The sequence below is a fragment of the Pristiophorus japonicus genome, chromosome 12 (genome assembly GCF_044704955.1).
Source record: "Pristiophorus japonicus isolate sPriJap1 chromosome 12, sPriJap1.hap1, whole genome shotgun sequence".
Taxonomy (NCBI): Eukaryota; Metazoa; Chordata; class Chondrichthyes; family Pristiophoridae; genus Pristiophorus; species Pristiophorus japonicus.
In genome coordinates, this window is record NC_091988.1 from 94,871,381 (window position 1) to 94,887,677 (window position 16,297).

The window sequence follows — 16,297 nt, forward strand, 5'->3', positions numbered from 1 at the left end:
ACTCAACCTTTCCTCATAAGACAACCCCTCAGCCATAGTTGGGCAGAATAGCCTATTTCTGTGCTGTAAATGCGATAACATTCTGTGTAACGTGTTGCTCAGAAACGATGTGGTAGCGTGTGTTTGACAGATACTTTTATCGGGAAGACAGAGGCTCTTTAAAATGTCTGCTAAACAGAAGGAAGAAAAATTAATTAATTTGCATCACATCATTCTTTATATTGGCTTAGCTCAGATGCTTTGGCTCGAGGCTGGTGAATTGGGAGGCAGTCAGAGACTTATTCAGTGCATTTATATTCTGCTTCATCACATCTCTCAGAAGCACCTCATGGGCCTCAAATAAAATTTATTCTTTTGAAATGTAGTGACTGTTGTTGTGTAAGTAATTGTGGCGGCCTCCTTTGTGCACAGCAAGATTTCCCAGATACCAACGAGATGATACAACAGGTTCAGCCATGGCTCAGTGGTAGCACTATTGTCTCAGAGTCAGAAGGTTGTGTGGGTTGAAGACCTGCTCCAGAAACTTGAGGATAAAATCTAGAAATACACCATCCAACACACTGAGGAGGTGTTCTCTTTCAAATGAGACAGGGATAGGGGATACAATGGTTGTAATTTACCAAAATTCCCTGGATTCTGGGGAGGTCCCATCAGATTGGTAAACTGCAAATGGAACGCCCCATTTAAAAAAGGAGGCAGACAAAAGGCAACTATAGACGAGTTAGCCTCACATATGTGGTTGGAAAATTGTTGGAATCCATTATTAAAGAAGCAGTAGCAGGACATTTGGAAAAGCATAATTCAGTCAGGCAGAGTCAGCATGGATTTATGAAGGGGAAGTCATGTTTGACAAATTTGCTGGAATTCTTTGAGGATGTAATGAATAGGGTGGATAAAGGGGAACCAGTGGATGTGGTGTATTTGGACAAGGTGCCACATAAAAGGTTACTGCACAAGATAAAAGTTCATGGGGTTGGGGGTAATATATTAGCATGGATAAAGGATTGGCTAACTAACAGAAAACAGAGAGTCGGGATAAATGGTTCATTCTTAGGTTGGCAATCAGTAACCAGTGGGGTGCCGCAGGGATCAGTGCTGGGACCCCAACTATTTACATCTATATTAACGACTTGGATGAAGGGACCGAGTGTAACATAGCCAAGTTTGTTTACGATAGAAAGATGGGAGGAAAAGCAATGTGTGATGAGGACACAAAAAACCTGCAAAAGGACATAGACAGGCTAAGTGAGTGGGCAAAAATTTGACAGGTGGAGTATAATGTTGGAAAGTGTGAGGTTATGCACTTTGGCAGAAAAAAATCGAAGAGAAGTTATTATTTAAATGGAGAAAAATTGCTAAGTGCTGCAGTACAGCGGGACCTGGGGTCCTGGTGCATGAAACACTAAAGTTTAGTATGCAGATACAGCAAGTGATCAGGAAGACCAATGGAATCTTGGCCTTTATTGCAAAGGGGATGGAGTATAAAAGCAGGGAAGTCTTGCTACAGTTGTACAGGGTATTGGTGAGGCCACACCTGGAATACTGCGTGCAGTTTTGGTTTCAATATTTAAGAAAGGATGTACTTGCTTTGGAGGCAGTTCAGAGAAGGTTCACTAGGTTGATTCCAGAGATAAGGGGGTTGATTTATGAGGAAAGATTGAGTAGGTTGGGCCTCTATTCATTGGAATTCAGAAGAATGAGAGGTGATCTTATCGAAACGTATAAGATTATGAGGGCGCTTGACTGATAGGGGAGACTAGAACTAAGGGGCATAGTCTTAGAATAAGGGGCCACCCATTTAAAACTGAGGTGAGGCGGAATTTCTTCTCTCGGAGGGTTGTAAATCTGTGGAATTCGCTGCCTCAGAGAGGTGGAAGCTGGGTCCTTGAATAAATTTAAGACAGAGATAGACAGTTCCTTAACCGATAAGGGAATAAGGGGTTATGGGGAGCGGGCAGGGAAGTGGACCTGAGTCCATGATCGGATCAGCCATGATCGTATTAAATGGCGGCAGGTTCGAGGGGCCGTATGGCCTTCTCCTGCTCCTATTTTCCATGTTCTTATGTTCTTAAACTGAGGCCCGGTTTCCCCCCTCAGGTGGATGTAAAGGATCCCAAGGCACTATTTTGAAGAAGAACAGGGGAGTTCCAGGGGAGTTCCACCCTCAATATTTATCCCTCAACCAACATCGTTAAACCATTTTTTGGGGTCATTATCACAGTTCTTGCTGTGCATAACTTGGCTGCTGCCTTTCCTACATTACAACAGTGACTTCAAAAGTATTTAATTGGCTGTAAAGCACTTTGCGACGTCCTGAGGTTGTGAAAGTCGCTATATAATGTAATGTAAAGTCACTATATAATACACTGTATGGCTCAGACACGTGGACCATGTACAGTAGACAACTCAAGTCGCTGGAGAAATACCACCAGCGATGAGTTTGCAAGATCCTGCAAATCGCCTGGGAGGACAGACGCACAAACATTAGTGTCCTCATCCAGGCCAACATCTCCAGCATTGAAGCTCTGACCACACTTGATCAGCTCTGCTGGGCAGGCCACATAGTCCACATGCCAGACACGAGACTCCCAAAGCAAGCGCTCTACTCGGAACTCATCCACGGCAAACGAGTCAAAGGCGGGCAGAAGAAACATTATAAGGACACCCTCAAAGCCTCCCTGATAAAGTGCAACATCCCCACTGACATCTGGGAGTCCTTGGCCAAAGACCGCCCTAAGTGGAGGAAGTGCATTCAGGAGGGCTGAGCTCCTTGAGTATCGTCGCCGAGAGCATGCAGAAATCAAGCGCAGGCTGCGGAAGGAGCATGCTGCAAACCAGGCTCCCAGCCCAGCCTTTCCCTCAACGATTATCTGTCCTATGACAGAGACTGCGGTTCTTGTATTGGACTGTACAGCCACCTAAGAACTCATGCTAAGAGTGGAAACAAGTCTTCCTTGATTCCGAGGGACTGCCTGTGATGATGATGATAATTAATTGCAAGTCTTTCTTTCTTGAATGGTTAGTCTTTTTCTGGTGGTTGGCTGAGGGGTTGGGTGTGTAAGTATATGTGTACCAGGTAGACTAGCCATGGTAAGCTTTTAAAATATATATCCACATATTAGTACTCATTCTGCAATGGCCACATGCGACGTCAAATGTTACAGAGAACTAATGAGCTCTCGTGTGATTTAAACAACCTAAGACAGCAAGCAGCCTGCACAACAAATGGGAGCAGCTAACTTCACCACTGAAACGAGCTTATATGTCAACAGCATACATACAGAACGTGCTGACATGTGGGATACACACTCGTCCTACGTAATTAAACCTATAAACGGTACAACGCACCGAAGCTCCTGGGGATTTCTGACCTTGTCTCACTGAGTTTAGCTTTAGCAGTCAAGATGACATGCTTGCGACCTCCTGGAGGAGTCCTTGGTGTATAAGTATTGGTACCCATATGCCGTGTTTGCCTTCATAACAACAGCAAATACACTTCAAAAGTACTTAATTGAATAGGAAGCACTTTGGGATGTCCTGAGGACATGATCAGGTGCTATGTGAATGCAAGAATAAAAGAGTATGAGTAATTTGAGACATAACAGGTGGTAAGTATAGCATGCTTGAACAGGTAACTTCGAACTTATGGTTTCCAAAGCTCTCCACCTCCGAGCTTTCCTCATCTCATGGCTGGGTCTGTTGTAGACTAATTGATCAATTTGGATTGCCATGATTAGTCAACAGCTCCTTTATTGTATCATGTGACTACTAGGATGGTAGAATGTGAACTAGATGGACTGTGGTCTTATTTCGTACAGCAATTTCCTGTGTTCCTATATTCCAAGTTCTTCTTGTAATCATGGACTACTGCTGCACCTAGTGGACTACTGTGGTAATGCAACTCCTGATGTAAATAATAATGGTTCATGTGGCAAGGTCACATAAAGATAGTTTCTGTATTGGAGCCATCTTGCAGAGTGTGTTTGTTAGTGATGTTGTATGAATATATCACATTTCCTCAGTTGCAGAACCAGAACAAACTGAACAAGGACGCACGCCCCAGATGCCCAGCGAGCTTTAATTAAATTTAAAAAGCTGAATTCAGGCAGCAGCAGAAATGGGGGCACATTTTTGATTTATTTGTTCAGATGGAACGTTCTGTATCCAATGTCAGGAACAGACCCCGATTGGATAATTACCTCTTGAGGCAGGTGTCTTCCTCCACAATGAGCATCATGCTGCTGCCCAGCTCAGGGTGTAAATTATGTTCCTCATTCATCAGTATTACATTCACAGACAGTTCTATTGGCTGTGCGATCTCACAGTTAGACAGCAAGGCAAAGAGCAAGGGAAAATAAACTGAGATCAGAAAAGAGAAGAATCTGGACAACAGCTATCTTCGTTCATTTAGATTTTTCAACCAACATTAATAGATACATTCTTTATTTTGTTATCATTTAATCGGTAGTCACACAGTGGATCAGATTGAGATCATTTCATTCATTTGACAAAGGCGTATGAAGTGGCTCCTTACAATCTCACTCATAAAATGCAAGGTGACTGTATGGATAAACCAGCTGACACCAATCCTGCACCAAGGCATTATCCAATTTTTGAATCCATTTTCTCCCCTCACGTATATTTTGCTCAGATAGAATAATCTTGCAACAAGTTAAAGGTACAGGAGATCAACAGTGACGTGGTTTTCATATCTTCGTGCTCTTCCCTTGGTGTGAAGTAGTGGAAGGGCTCGCAGGCTGATTGACAGGTCGTGACGTGAACACTCCTTCCATGACCATAACCATCTTTATCCCAGCCGACTGCTATAATGGCTCAGTGGCCGTGCCTTCAACTGCCTGGGCTCCAAGCTCTCGAACCCCCTCCCTAAACCTCTCTACCTCTCTTTTCTCCTTTAAAACGCTCCTTAAAACCAATCTCTGACCAAACTTTTGGTCATCTGCTGTAATTTCTTCTTATGTGACTCGGAGTCAAATGTATGTGTTTTGTCTTATAATGCTGCTGTGAAGAGCCTTGGGATGGTTTACCACATTAAAGGCGCTATATAAATATATGTTGTCGTTGTTGTTAATCCTATACAGCGGGAGGGTTTTATGGGCTCCCACAACCCTTACGATGGGGATGGCGGGGGGGATATCCGACACTCATTGCATGCAAGTGTCCCATTCAGAATTCAGAGCCAGAGCCCCTGACTCCAATTGCTGAGACTGGCTGTAGTGAGGTTCAAACCCTTCACCTTCTGACTCAGAAGTGGAAGTGCTACCACTTTATCAGCAGTGCTAATATTAGTTTAGATTGCTCATAGTTTCTAGTTTGAAATTTCTCTTCTATTTTCATCCTCTCTTTTTATTTGGGGAACGCACAAACAGCTAAAGATGCTCTAAACCAGTGGAGGGAGAGCATCTGAGAGCAGCCAGAAGCTCACTGTTCAAGTGTCTCTCTGCTGACCTCCTGTCCTTCCAATGGGAGATGCCGGGTCCAGCTGGGCACATCCCACCACAGGGGCCTGGGAGCCCTGGACGTCAAACTCAACTCTCAACTTTGCCAGTGTTTCCCAAGGTCATTTTGCCCACTATGCCCATTCTATCTACAGGTCTGTGTCTTGCCTCAGTAATGAAGAGAATCCAGTACTGGAGATAAACCATAGGGCCCAGTACTGAAGAGACTCCACAGGGCCCAGTATTGGAGATATACCACAGGGCTCTGTATTGGAGAGACTCCACAGGGCCCAGTACTGGAGATAATCCACAGGGCCCAGTACTGGAGAGACTCCACAGGGCCCAGTACTGGAGATAATCCACAGGGCACAGTACTGGAGAGACGCCATAGGGCCCAGCACTGGAGATAATCCACAGGGCCCAGTACTGGAGAGACTCCACAGGGCCCAGTACTGGAGATAATCCACAGGGCACAGTACTGGAGAGACTCCACAGGGCCCAGTACTGGAGATAATCCACAGGGCACAGTACTGGAGATACACCACAGGGCCCATACTGGAGACAGTCCACAGGGCCTAGTACTGGAGAGAGCCCACAGGGCCCAGTACTGGATGGACACCAAAGGGCCCAGTACTGGAGATACACCACAGGGCCCAGCACTGGAGATAATCCACAGGGCCCAGTACTGGAGTGGCGCCACAGGGCCCAGTACTGGAGACAGTCCACAGGGCCCAGTACTGGAGAGGCTCCACAGGGCCCAGTACTGGAGATATACCACAGGGCCCAGTACTGGAGATACACCACAGGACCCAGTACTGGAGATACACCATAGGGCCCAGTACTGGAGTTACACCACAGGGCCCAGTACTGGAGAGACGCCATAGGGCCCAGCACTGGAGATAATCCACAGGGCCCAGTACTGGAGAGACTCCACAGGGCCCAGTACTGGAGATAATCCACAGGGCACAGTACTGGAGAGACGCCATAGGGCCCAGCACTGGAGATAATCCACAGGGCCCAGTACTGGAGAGACTCCACAGGGCCCAGTACTGGAGATAATCCACAGGGCACAGTACTGGAGAGACTCCACAGGGCCCAGTACTGGAGATAATCCACAGGGCACAGTACTGGAGATACACCACAGGGCCCATACTGGAGACAGTCCACAGGGCCTAGTACTGGAGAGAGCCCACAGGGCCCAGTACTGGATGGACACCAAAGGGCCCAGTACTGGAGATACACCACAGGGCCCAGCACTGGAGATAATCCACAGGGCCCAGTACTGGAGTGGCGCCACAGGGCCCAGTACTGGAGACAGTCCACAGGGCCCAGTACTGGAGAGGCTCCACAGGGCCCAGTACTGGAGATATACCACAGGGCCCAGTACTGGAGATACACCACAGGACCCAGTACTGGAGATACACCATAGGGCCCAGTACTGGAGTTACACCACAGGGCCCAGTACTGGAGATACACACAGGGCCCAGTACTGGAGTTACACCACAGGGCCCAGTACTGGAGATACACCACAGGACCCAGTACTGGAGTTACACCACAGGGCCCAGTACTGGAGATACACACAGGGCCCAGTACTGGAGTTACACCACAGGGCCCAGTACTGGAGATACACCACAGGACCCAGTACTGGAGATACACCACAGGACCCAGTACTGGAGAGACTCCACAGGGCCCAGTACTGGAGATAATCCACAGGGCCCAGTACTGGAGAGACTCCACAGGGCCCAGTACTGGAGATAATCCACAGGGCCCAGTACTGGAGATACACCACAGGGCCCAGTACTGGAGATACACCACAGGGCCCAGTACTGGAGTTACACCACAGGGCCCAGTACTGGAGTTACACCACAGGACCCAGTACTGGAGATACACCACAGGAACCAGTACTGGAGATACACCACAGGGCCCAGTACTGGAGTTACACCACAGGGCCCACTACTGGAGATGCACCACAGGGCCCAGTACTGGAGATACACCACAGGGCCCAGTACTGGAGATACACCACAGGGCCCTGTACTGGAGATACACCACAGGTCCCAGCACTGGAGTTACACCAATTTAAAACCGAGTTGAGAAAGAATTTCTTCTCCCAGAGGGTTGTGAATCTGTGGAATTCTCTGCCCAAGGAAGCAGTTGAGGCTGGCTCATTGAATGTTTTCAAGTCAAAGATAGATAGATTTTTAAGCAATAAAGGAATTAAGGGTTACGGGGAGAGGGCGGGTAAGTGGAGCTGAGTCCACGACCAGATCAGCCATGATCTTATTGAATGGCGGAGCAGGCTCGAGGGGCTAGATGGCCTACTCCTGTTCCTAATCCTTATGTTCTTATGTTCTTATGGTGTATCTCCAGTACTGGGCCCTGTGGTGTATTTCCAGTACTGGGCCCTGTGGTGTATCTCCAGTACTGGGCCCTGTGGGGTATCTCCAGGACTGGGCCCTGTGGGGTACTCCAGTACTGGGCCCTGTGGGGTACTCCAGTACTGGGCCCTGTGGTGTATCTCCAGTACTGGGCCCTGTGGTGTATCTCCAGTACTGGGCCCTGTGGGGTATCTCCAGTACTGGGCCCTGTGGGGTATCTCCAGTACTGGGACCTGTGGGGTACTCCAGTACTAGGACCTGTGGTGTATCTCCAGTACTGGAGATACACCACATGGCCCAGTACTGGAGATACACCACAGGACCCTGTACTGGAGATAAATCACAGGGCCCATTACTGGAGATACACCACAGGGTCCAGTACTGGAGATACCCCACAGGGCCCAGTACTGGAGATACACCACAGGGCCCAGTACTGGAGATACATCACAGGTCCCAGTACTGTAGGGAGGTGGGGCATGTTCGTAAGAACGGCCCCGCCTCCAAGGCCGCCAAACCACCGAAGGCGGCCAAGGCTGGCGCCGCCGCCACCCCTCCCCCTATTTGCGTCCACGTGCCGGGAGCTGTAGGTGTGCGGGCATCGTCGGGGGCCTTTGTTTTCACGGCCTCCGGCGGGGGGGAGGGAGAGCGTCCGATCGAAAAGAAGGCGCGGAAGAAGACGAGACATCTAGAGGCGGGTCCCCTCAGTGCGCCGGAAAGTTTGACCACCGCGCTCAGCCCAACCCAGTCACCGGCGAGCGCAGGGTGCCCTGAGCCCGTGCCCGAGCCCTTGTCCAATACCGCAGAGGGGCTCGGGCGAGGGCAAGATAAGGAAAAGGGGGGGGCGGAGCGGGAGGCCTCGGCAGACATGGAGGTCTCCCTGCCTCAGCGCACCTCCAGCAACAAAAGGAGGCGCCGCTCCATTGAGGCGGAGGGGGAACAACATCCCTCCGCGGAGGAGTCGGTGCCCGCCGCGTGTCCCGCGTCCCCCACCAGCGCCCCCAAGCAGCGCTGTAGGCGGGAGGAGTCTGTCCCCGGGGAGGGTGAGACAGTCGAGGCTGCCCAGCCTCTGCCTCCCAGGGAGGGCGTGGAGGATCTGCCTGTCGTGGGGGGCGTGGGGATCACGGAGGAAAGCATTGCCGCCGGGCCGGGCGTCCCGGGGACTGAGGCGGGCGGGGCCGAAAAGGCCGAACCTGAGCCCGCCCAGCCAATATCCAACTTCCCCCGGGGTTTGCTCGACCCGGCAGAAACACAAATGAACAAATTTTATGAAACTGTACATGCTGGGCCGGGGGGTGGCAGCGGGGAGGGGGAGCAACACCCACCCTCGCCCCTTACTTTGGAGCTGGAGCACTTGGGGAGCTTGGGGATTTCCTATGGCCGGGTCTCTCCTTGTTCCCCGGTTCCTGGGGCGGAGGGGGAACCCCTTCCGCTGTCATTTCCCGACCCAGCACCATTTTTAAAAGAGCCCAGTGGGGACTCCTCTGCCGACGATCCTGGGGGTGGGATCGGGGCAGAGCCAGGGCCGGTTGGAGCGGCCGGTTCATTTGCCGTACCTTGTGCGGTCGATGGGCCGGCTGCTGGCGGCCACCTCCCGGAAGAGGACGGGGACTCGGTGGGGGACGCGGGAGAAAATCTAGAGACCACCGCCAGCGAGGCGGTGGATCTGCTCGCGGCCGCCGCCGAGACCATCCTCATTCCTGCAAAGGAACTCCGGGACTTTTTGGCCCAGAGCCGGGGTCGCTGCAACCAAGCCCGACTGGCCCTGGAAAAATGGTCCGAGCCAGAGCTGATCAAGGGGTCCGTCCGCGCCGCCGCTAAAACCTTGGCCGCGGGCGGGCCCTTGACAAAGGCGCAACACCTTGAGCTGCGCGAGCTCGAGGGACTCCTCGCTGGGCTGCGGAGGGAGTGGAGTTCAACAAAAGACTCCGCTCCCTCCCCCACAATAGGTTAAGGTAGAGGTTGCACTATGCTTTTGCCATGAAGATAACCATAGCCAGCCTCAACATCAACGGCGGCAGAGGGGCACGCCGTAGATTTGACAATTTTTCGCTCCTGCGGGAGGGGAAATATGCGGTGTGCTTCCTGCAAGAAACCCACACCGTTCCAGGAGACGAAGCCACGTGGCTCCTGGAATGGCAAGGAGAGGTCCGCATGAGCCACCTCACCGCCATTTCTAGTGGGGTGGCCATCTTGCTGGGCCTGCATTTTCAGCCGGAGATCTTGGGGGTCGAGGAGCCCGTGCCAGGCCGCTTGCTGCAAGCAACGGTTCGCCTGGGGGACGTGCCGCTCCATCTCGTGAACGTGTACGGCCCTCAGCCCGGCCCGCAGCAAACGCACTTCTTTGAAGAGGTGTCCGCTCTGCTTGGCTCCGTCGACGTCGGCGGGGGGGATTTTAACTGCACCCTCGAGGCGAGGGACCGCTCCGGTGCCCCACAGTGCATGACGGCGATGGAGAAGTTGAGGGACCTGGTCGGATCCTTCGACTTGGTGGACGTCTGGCGAAATCTCCACCCCGACTCCAGCGCCTTTACTTGGGTGAGGCCTGGAGTAGGATGGTCTAGAATCGACCGCCTTTACATGTCTCGGGCCTACGTTTCCTGCGTCCCGGCGGCCTCCATGCGGCCGGTGCCGTGTTCGGACCACCACCTGGTGTGGGCGGATCTCGCTTCGCTCTGCGCGAGGACGGGGTCCGCGTACTGGCACTTTAACAACCGGCTGCTGGAGGACGTGCGGTTCCAGGACTCGTTCCGTCGATTCTGGTCCGACTGGAGAAAGGAGCAGGGGGGCTTCCCCTCCTTGAGGCTATGGTGGGACGTGGGCAAGGCTCACGTCCGCATCTTCTGTCAAGAGTACGCGAGGGGGTCGACCAAGAGGCGGGCGGCCAGGGTCGGGCGCCTAGAAAAAGAGGTGCTCGACCTGGAATCCCGTCTCGGTCAAGTCGTCCAGGACCCGGCCCTGCGGACGGTGTATGAAGCGAAGAAGGCCGCGCTGAAGGACCTGCAGCTCGTCGGGTCCCGAGGCACGTTCGTGAGGTCGCGGATCCAGTTCCTGCGGGATCTGGACCGCGGCTCCCCCTTCTTCTACTCGCTGGAAAAAAGGCAGAGTGTCCGTAAGCAGCTCTTGACGCTGCTGTCCGACGACGGCTCTCTCGTCTCGGATCCGGAGGGCGTCAACAACAGGGCCCATGAATATTACGGGGCTCTGTTCTCTCCGGATCCGTCCAGCGAGGAAGCGCATAGAGTTTTGTGGGAGGACCTGCCGAAGGTCAGCCCGGAGGGCGCCGAAAATCTGGAAGCTCCGCTAAGCCTGGCGGAGCTGACCGGTGCCCTCGACCGGCTCTCGAGGGGAAAATCCCCGGGGCTGGACGGGCTGACCGTGGAGTTCCACAGGGCATTCTAGGACATCCTGGGGAGCGACTACGCGCAGGTCCTGGGGGAAAGTCTGGCAGCCGGGGAGATGCCCCTCTCTTGGCGCAGGGCATTCATCGTCCTGCTGCCTAAGAAGGGCGATCTCCGCCTCCTTAAGAACTGGCGCCCGGTCTCCCTCCTCAGCACGGACTACAAAATCTTCGCCAGGGCGATGTCTGCTCGCCTTGGTGCCGTGCTGGACCACATGATCCACACCGACCAGTCATACACGGTCCCGGGCCGGACAATCCACAACAACATCCATCTGGTCCGGGACCTCATCCATTGTTCCCAGGAGGCTGGTCTGTCGGTCGCCTTCCTATCCCTCGACCAAGAGAAGGCGTTCGACAGGGTGGATCACGACTATCTGCTCGGAACTCTGCGTGCTTTCGGGTTCGGGACGCATTTCGTCGCCCGGATCCGACTTTTGTACGCCGCCGTGGAGTGTCTGATTAAGGTTAACGGGTCCTTGACGGCGTCCCTTCGCTTTAGGAGAGGGGTGCGCAAGGGATGCCCCATGTCCGGCCAGTTATATGCCGTTTGCATGGAGCCTTTCCTGCGCCTCTTGCGGACGAGGTTGATGGGACTGGCTCTGCAAGGGCCGGGCGTGGAGGTCGTCCTTTCGGCTTATGCCGATGACGTGCTCCTCGCGGTAGAGGATCCCGCTGACCTGCGGAGGATGCGTGAGTGCCAGGAGATTTACTCGGCTGCGTCCTCCGCCAGGATCAACTGGGAGAAATGTTCCGGACTCCTGGTGGGTCAGTGGCAGGTGGACTCCCTGCCGGAGGAGCTCAGGCCTTTTGCCTGGAGCACGACCCATCTCCTCTATCTGGGAGTCTACCTTAGCCCCGACGAGGGAGCCTGGCCGGTGAACTGGCAGGAGCTGGAGGCCAAGGTCGCCGCTCGCCTAGGGCGCTGGACAGGACTGCTCCGAGTGCTGTCCTACAGGGGTCAAGCGCTAGTCATAAACCAGCTGGTGGCAGCAATGTTGTGGTACCGGTTGGTCACTTTGACCCCTCCTCCTGCGTTTGTCGCCAAAATACAGAAGAAGCTGGTGGACTTCTTCTGGAACAACAGGAAGCACTCGGTCTTTGCCGCAGTCGTGAGTCTCCCGCTTGAGGAGGGCGGTCAGTCGTTGGTGTGCGCAAGCGCCCAGCTTGCGACTTTCCGTCTTCAGACCCTGCAGAGATACCTTTACGTCGAGCCCCCTCCTAGGTGGTGTGCTCTGGCGACGTATTTCTTCCGCCAGCAGCGCGACCTCAATTACGACACGCAGCTCCTGTTTGTGAACTTGGGGGGTGTCAGGACCGCCCTCCGGGAGCTGCCTGTCTTTTACAAGGAACTCATCAGGGTCTGGAAGAAAGTCTCAACCAAGCGCAGCTCTCCGCCGGCTGGAGTGGCGGCCGTCCTGCAGGAGCCGCTGCTCGGGAATCCGTACCTCCACGACCGAGGATTTATGTGGCGGTCGGAAGAGAGGGCTGTGGCTGGTGAGTTGACCAGGGTCAGGGACCTGCTCGATGGTGGAGGAGCGGGCTGGATGGCGCCAGACACGCGGCGCGGCGCCTAAATTCTGCCAACGTCCGCCACGCGGCCGATGCCATCGAGTCGCTAAAAACAGCTCTGGGCCCTGACTCCATTAGGTGCATCGAGGAGGCTCAAGCACGCGGGGAGATCCCGTCCGAACTGACCCCCGTCCGGACGGAATTCCTCATCGGCGCCAAACCCCGGAACCTCCCTCGGGGGCCGGCGCCTCACAACTTGAGCCGCCTCGGGGAAATCCTCTCCGTGCCTTTCAGTTCCGCGCGGAGGGGTTTCCTGTACGGGCTGCTCCTGCACACTCTCAACTTTGCCATCCTCGCCGGCCGTCCGGACACGCCATGGCGTTCCATCTTGCCGTCCGGAGGAGGCGGGGGTCCCCGATGGAGGGCACTCTACGCAGGGGTCCTCCCACTATTCATCGCGGACTTGGCCTGGAGGGTGGTGCACGGAGCAGTGCCGTGCAACAAATTTTTAAGCCGGTTCACGGACTCCCAGGCCGCCTGCAATTTCTGCGGTCTTGAAGAGTCCGTGTTCCATGTTTTTATGGAATGCACAAGGTTGCAGCCCCTGTTCTATAATTTGAAGGGGCTGCTCCTGAAATTCTGGCTGCACTTCAGTCCCACTCTCCTGATCTTTGGGCACCCTGTGCGGAGGGGAGCGGGTAGGTCCGAAGGCCTCCTCGTAGGACTGCTCCTGGGCACGGCCAAGGGTGCCATCAGCAGGTCCAGGCAGCAGGCAGTCGAGGGGGTCGTTCAACCTGACTGCCTGCCTCTCTTCCGCTCTTACATCCGGTCCAGGGTGTCCTTGGAGATGGAGCACGCGGTGTCCACCGGTACGCTCGCGGCCTTCCGCGAGAGGTGGGCACCGGAGGGACTGGAGTGCATCATCACGCCCGGCAACCAAATTTTAATTTGATTTTATGTTTTAAAGTTTAATTTGTTTTAATTGCCAGTGCTTTTAGTGTCCCCCTTCCCTTTTATAGGTGGCACTGGGGAAAAATTGTGATTTTAGTGCCCAGAAAAAAGAAAGAAAAAAAAACAAAAAAAAACCCAAAAAAAGGGGAAAAAAAGGGCCTTGTAAATGTCTGGTGTGTCACCCAGGTCGGGTGGCACGGTTTAATGTTTATGTTTTTTTTCAGGTAAACTCAAAAGAGTTTCATGCACAAGGACCAATTGTGGAGCAGTGGAGGCGTGTCCTGCTCAGTTGGAGCTGTGCTGCAGTGAGAGGAGCAGCTATCAACTTTTGCTCTTGCCTGGAGAGCCCTGAGAACAGCCCAGGAAGAGAAGGAAGGAAGGGGCTTCACCACCAACTTTCACCCAGAGGGAGAGGAGGAAAAAGCAGAAAACTTACAACTTTTTACCATTTTTACAAAGAGTTGGAGAGAGGGGGAAAGACCAACAACAACATCCAGTGTGGAAGGAGGGAGACTACCATTCTACAGGTGGGTGTGGGTGCATTTCCCAAAAAGACTTTGTTATATCGGTGGGGGGAGGAAAGAAGACCACTGAGGGCCGGAACATCGCGGGGGGTGTGTGTGTATGGAAGTGTGTGTGGGGGCCTTGCTTACAACTAGGCCCCCCCCACAATTGAACCCCCCCCCTAATTGCCTAGCCTGGGATAGCTGGAGCTACCAGGCTGAAGATTCTTTAAACACCTAATTAAACATCGTTGGGAGTGTGTGCCTGGTTGGCTCTAGCTGCCCCAGGTGAAGACATCTTTTCCCCTCACCTGAAGACCACCCCAAAGACTATTTGTGTTTTGCCATCTGGGGATTGCACCCACCCACAGCTGCGAGGGGAGACCTGCCCTAGCAGTTCCCCCCCCCTTCCCACCGCCCCTCTCTATTTCTCTGTTACTCTCTGTTTCTCCCCTCTCTCTCTGAGAGCCCTTCCTTCCAAATTACAAAAAAAAAACAATTGAGACAACTGAGCAGAGGGAGCAAGGCCCCTCCCCAATTGCCAACTAGGGGAGAGGTGTGCCTCGTTAAGAGCTCCTCTGCTCAGTCTATATACGAGGCCAATTAAGACCATTAAGGCCTGTGACTTTGGGGTGGGTGTAGCCCTTAAAGGGACCCCGTGATGGCGACCCCATCCACGCCGGTGGCGGGGCCAGCAAGGACATATGCGCAGGCGGTGTCCACATCCACGGCACCTCCTGCGCCACCCGCTGCCCTGCCACCTTTTCAGCTAATCACGAAAAAACACGGGGTCAAGAGCTACACTCACCCCACAATGACCATCGAGGAGTGCGTGCGGGCGATGGCTGGGGTAGTCTGCCCCTCGGCCATTGTCGCAGCCTCCAAGATGTCTGGGAAGGCCGTGTTCTTCCTGGGGTCGGAGCGGGCGGTGTCCCTGGCCCTCGAAAAGGGGCTCACGGTGGGCGGGACGTTCCTGCCGGTGGACACTCTCGAGGCCACCGCGCAGAGGGTCATCGTGTCAAACGTTCCGCCCTTTGTTCCCGCTGAGCTCCTCCTCCCTCACCTACACCAACTGGGGGAGGTAAGGTCAGGGATCAACCCCATACCGCTCGGCCTCAGGGAGAACAGCCTGCGCCACGTGTTCTCCTTCTGCCGCCAGCTCTTTGTTCGGCTGGCGTGGGAGGACACGACGGAGGGGAATTCTAATGTGGTGCACGAGGGGACTGCCTACCGCGTCTTCTGGACGTCGGACGGCATGCGGTGCCATGCCTGCAGGGAGGTGGGGCACGTTCGCAAGAACTGCCCCGCCTCCAAGGCCGCCAAACCACCGAGGGCGGCCAAGGCTGGTGCCGCCGCCACCCCTCCCCCTAGTAGCGTCCATGTGCCGGGAGCTGTGGGTGCGCGGGCATCGCCGGGGGCCTTTGCTTTCACGGCCTCTGGCGGGGGGGAGGGAGAGAGTCCGATCGGAAAGAAGGCGCGGGGGAAGGGGAAACATCTCGAGGCGGGTCCCCTCGGTGCGCCAGACAGCTTGAACACTGCGCTCAGCCCAACCCAGTCATCGGCGAGCGCGGGGTGCCCTGAGCCCGTGCCTGAGCCCTTGACCAATACCACAGAGGGGCTCGGGCGCGGGCAAGAAAAGGAAAAGGGGGGGGTGGAGCGGGAGGCCTCGGCAGACATGGAGATCTCCCTGCCTCCGCGCGCCCCCAGGAACAAAAGGAGGCGCGGCTCCGATGAGGCGGAGGGGGAACAACATCCCTCCGCGGAGGAGTCGGTGCCCGCCGCGTGTCCCGCGTCCCCAACCAGCGCCCCCAAGCTGCGCTGTAGGCGAGATGAGTCTGTCCCCGGGGAGGGTGAGACAGTCGAGGCTGCCCAGCCTCTGCCTCCCGGGGTTGGCGTGGAAGATCTGCCTGTCGTGGGGGGCGTGGGGCCAGCGGAGGAATGCATTGCCGCCGGGCCGGGCGTCCCGGGGACTGAGGCGGGCGGGGCCGAAAAGGCCGAACCTGAGCCCGCCCAGCTATTAATCAACTTCCCCCGGGAGTCGCTCGACCCGGCAGAAAATGAAATTCAGGATTTTAATGACACTGTAAATGCTGGGCCGGGGGG

The 16,297-nt window shown here is 54.5% G+C and overlaps 1 protein-coding gene across 1 annotated transcript in view; it reads right to left on the reverse strand.

Moving 5' to 3' along the window:
• trh (thyrotropin-releasing hormone) overlaps positions 1-16,297 on the reverse strand; it is a 146,671-nt gene that overhangs the window by 15,572 nt on the left and 114,802 nt on the right. The window contains exon 2 of the mRNA XM_070894817.1: positions 4,200-4,359. Coding sequence (XP_070750918.1) covers positions 4,200-4,359 — 160 coding nt within the window. The remainder of the gene's footprint in view (positions 1-4,199; positions 4,360-16,297) is intronic.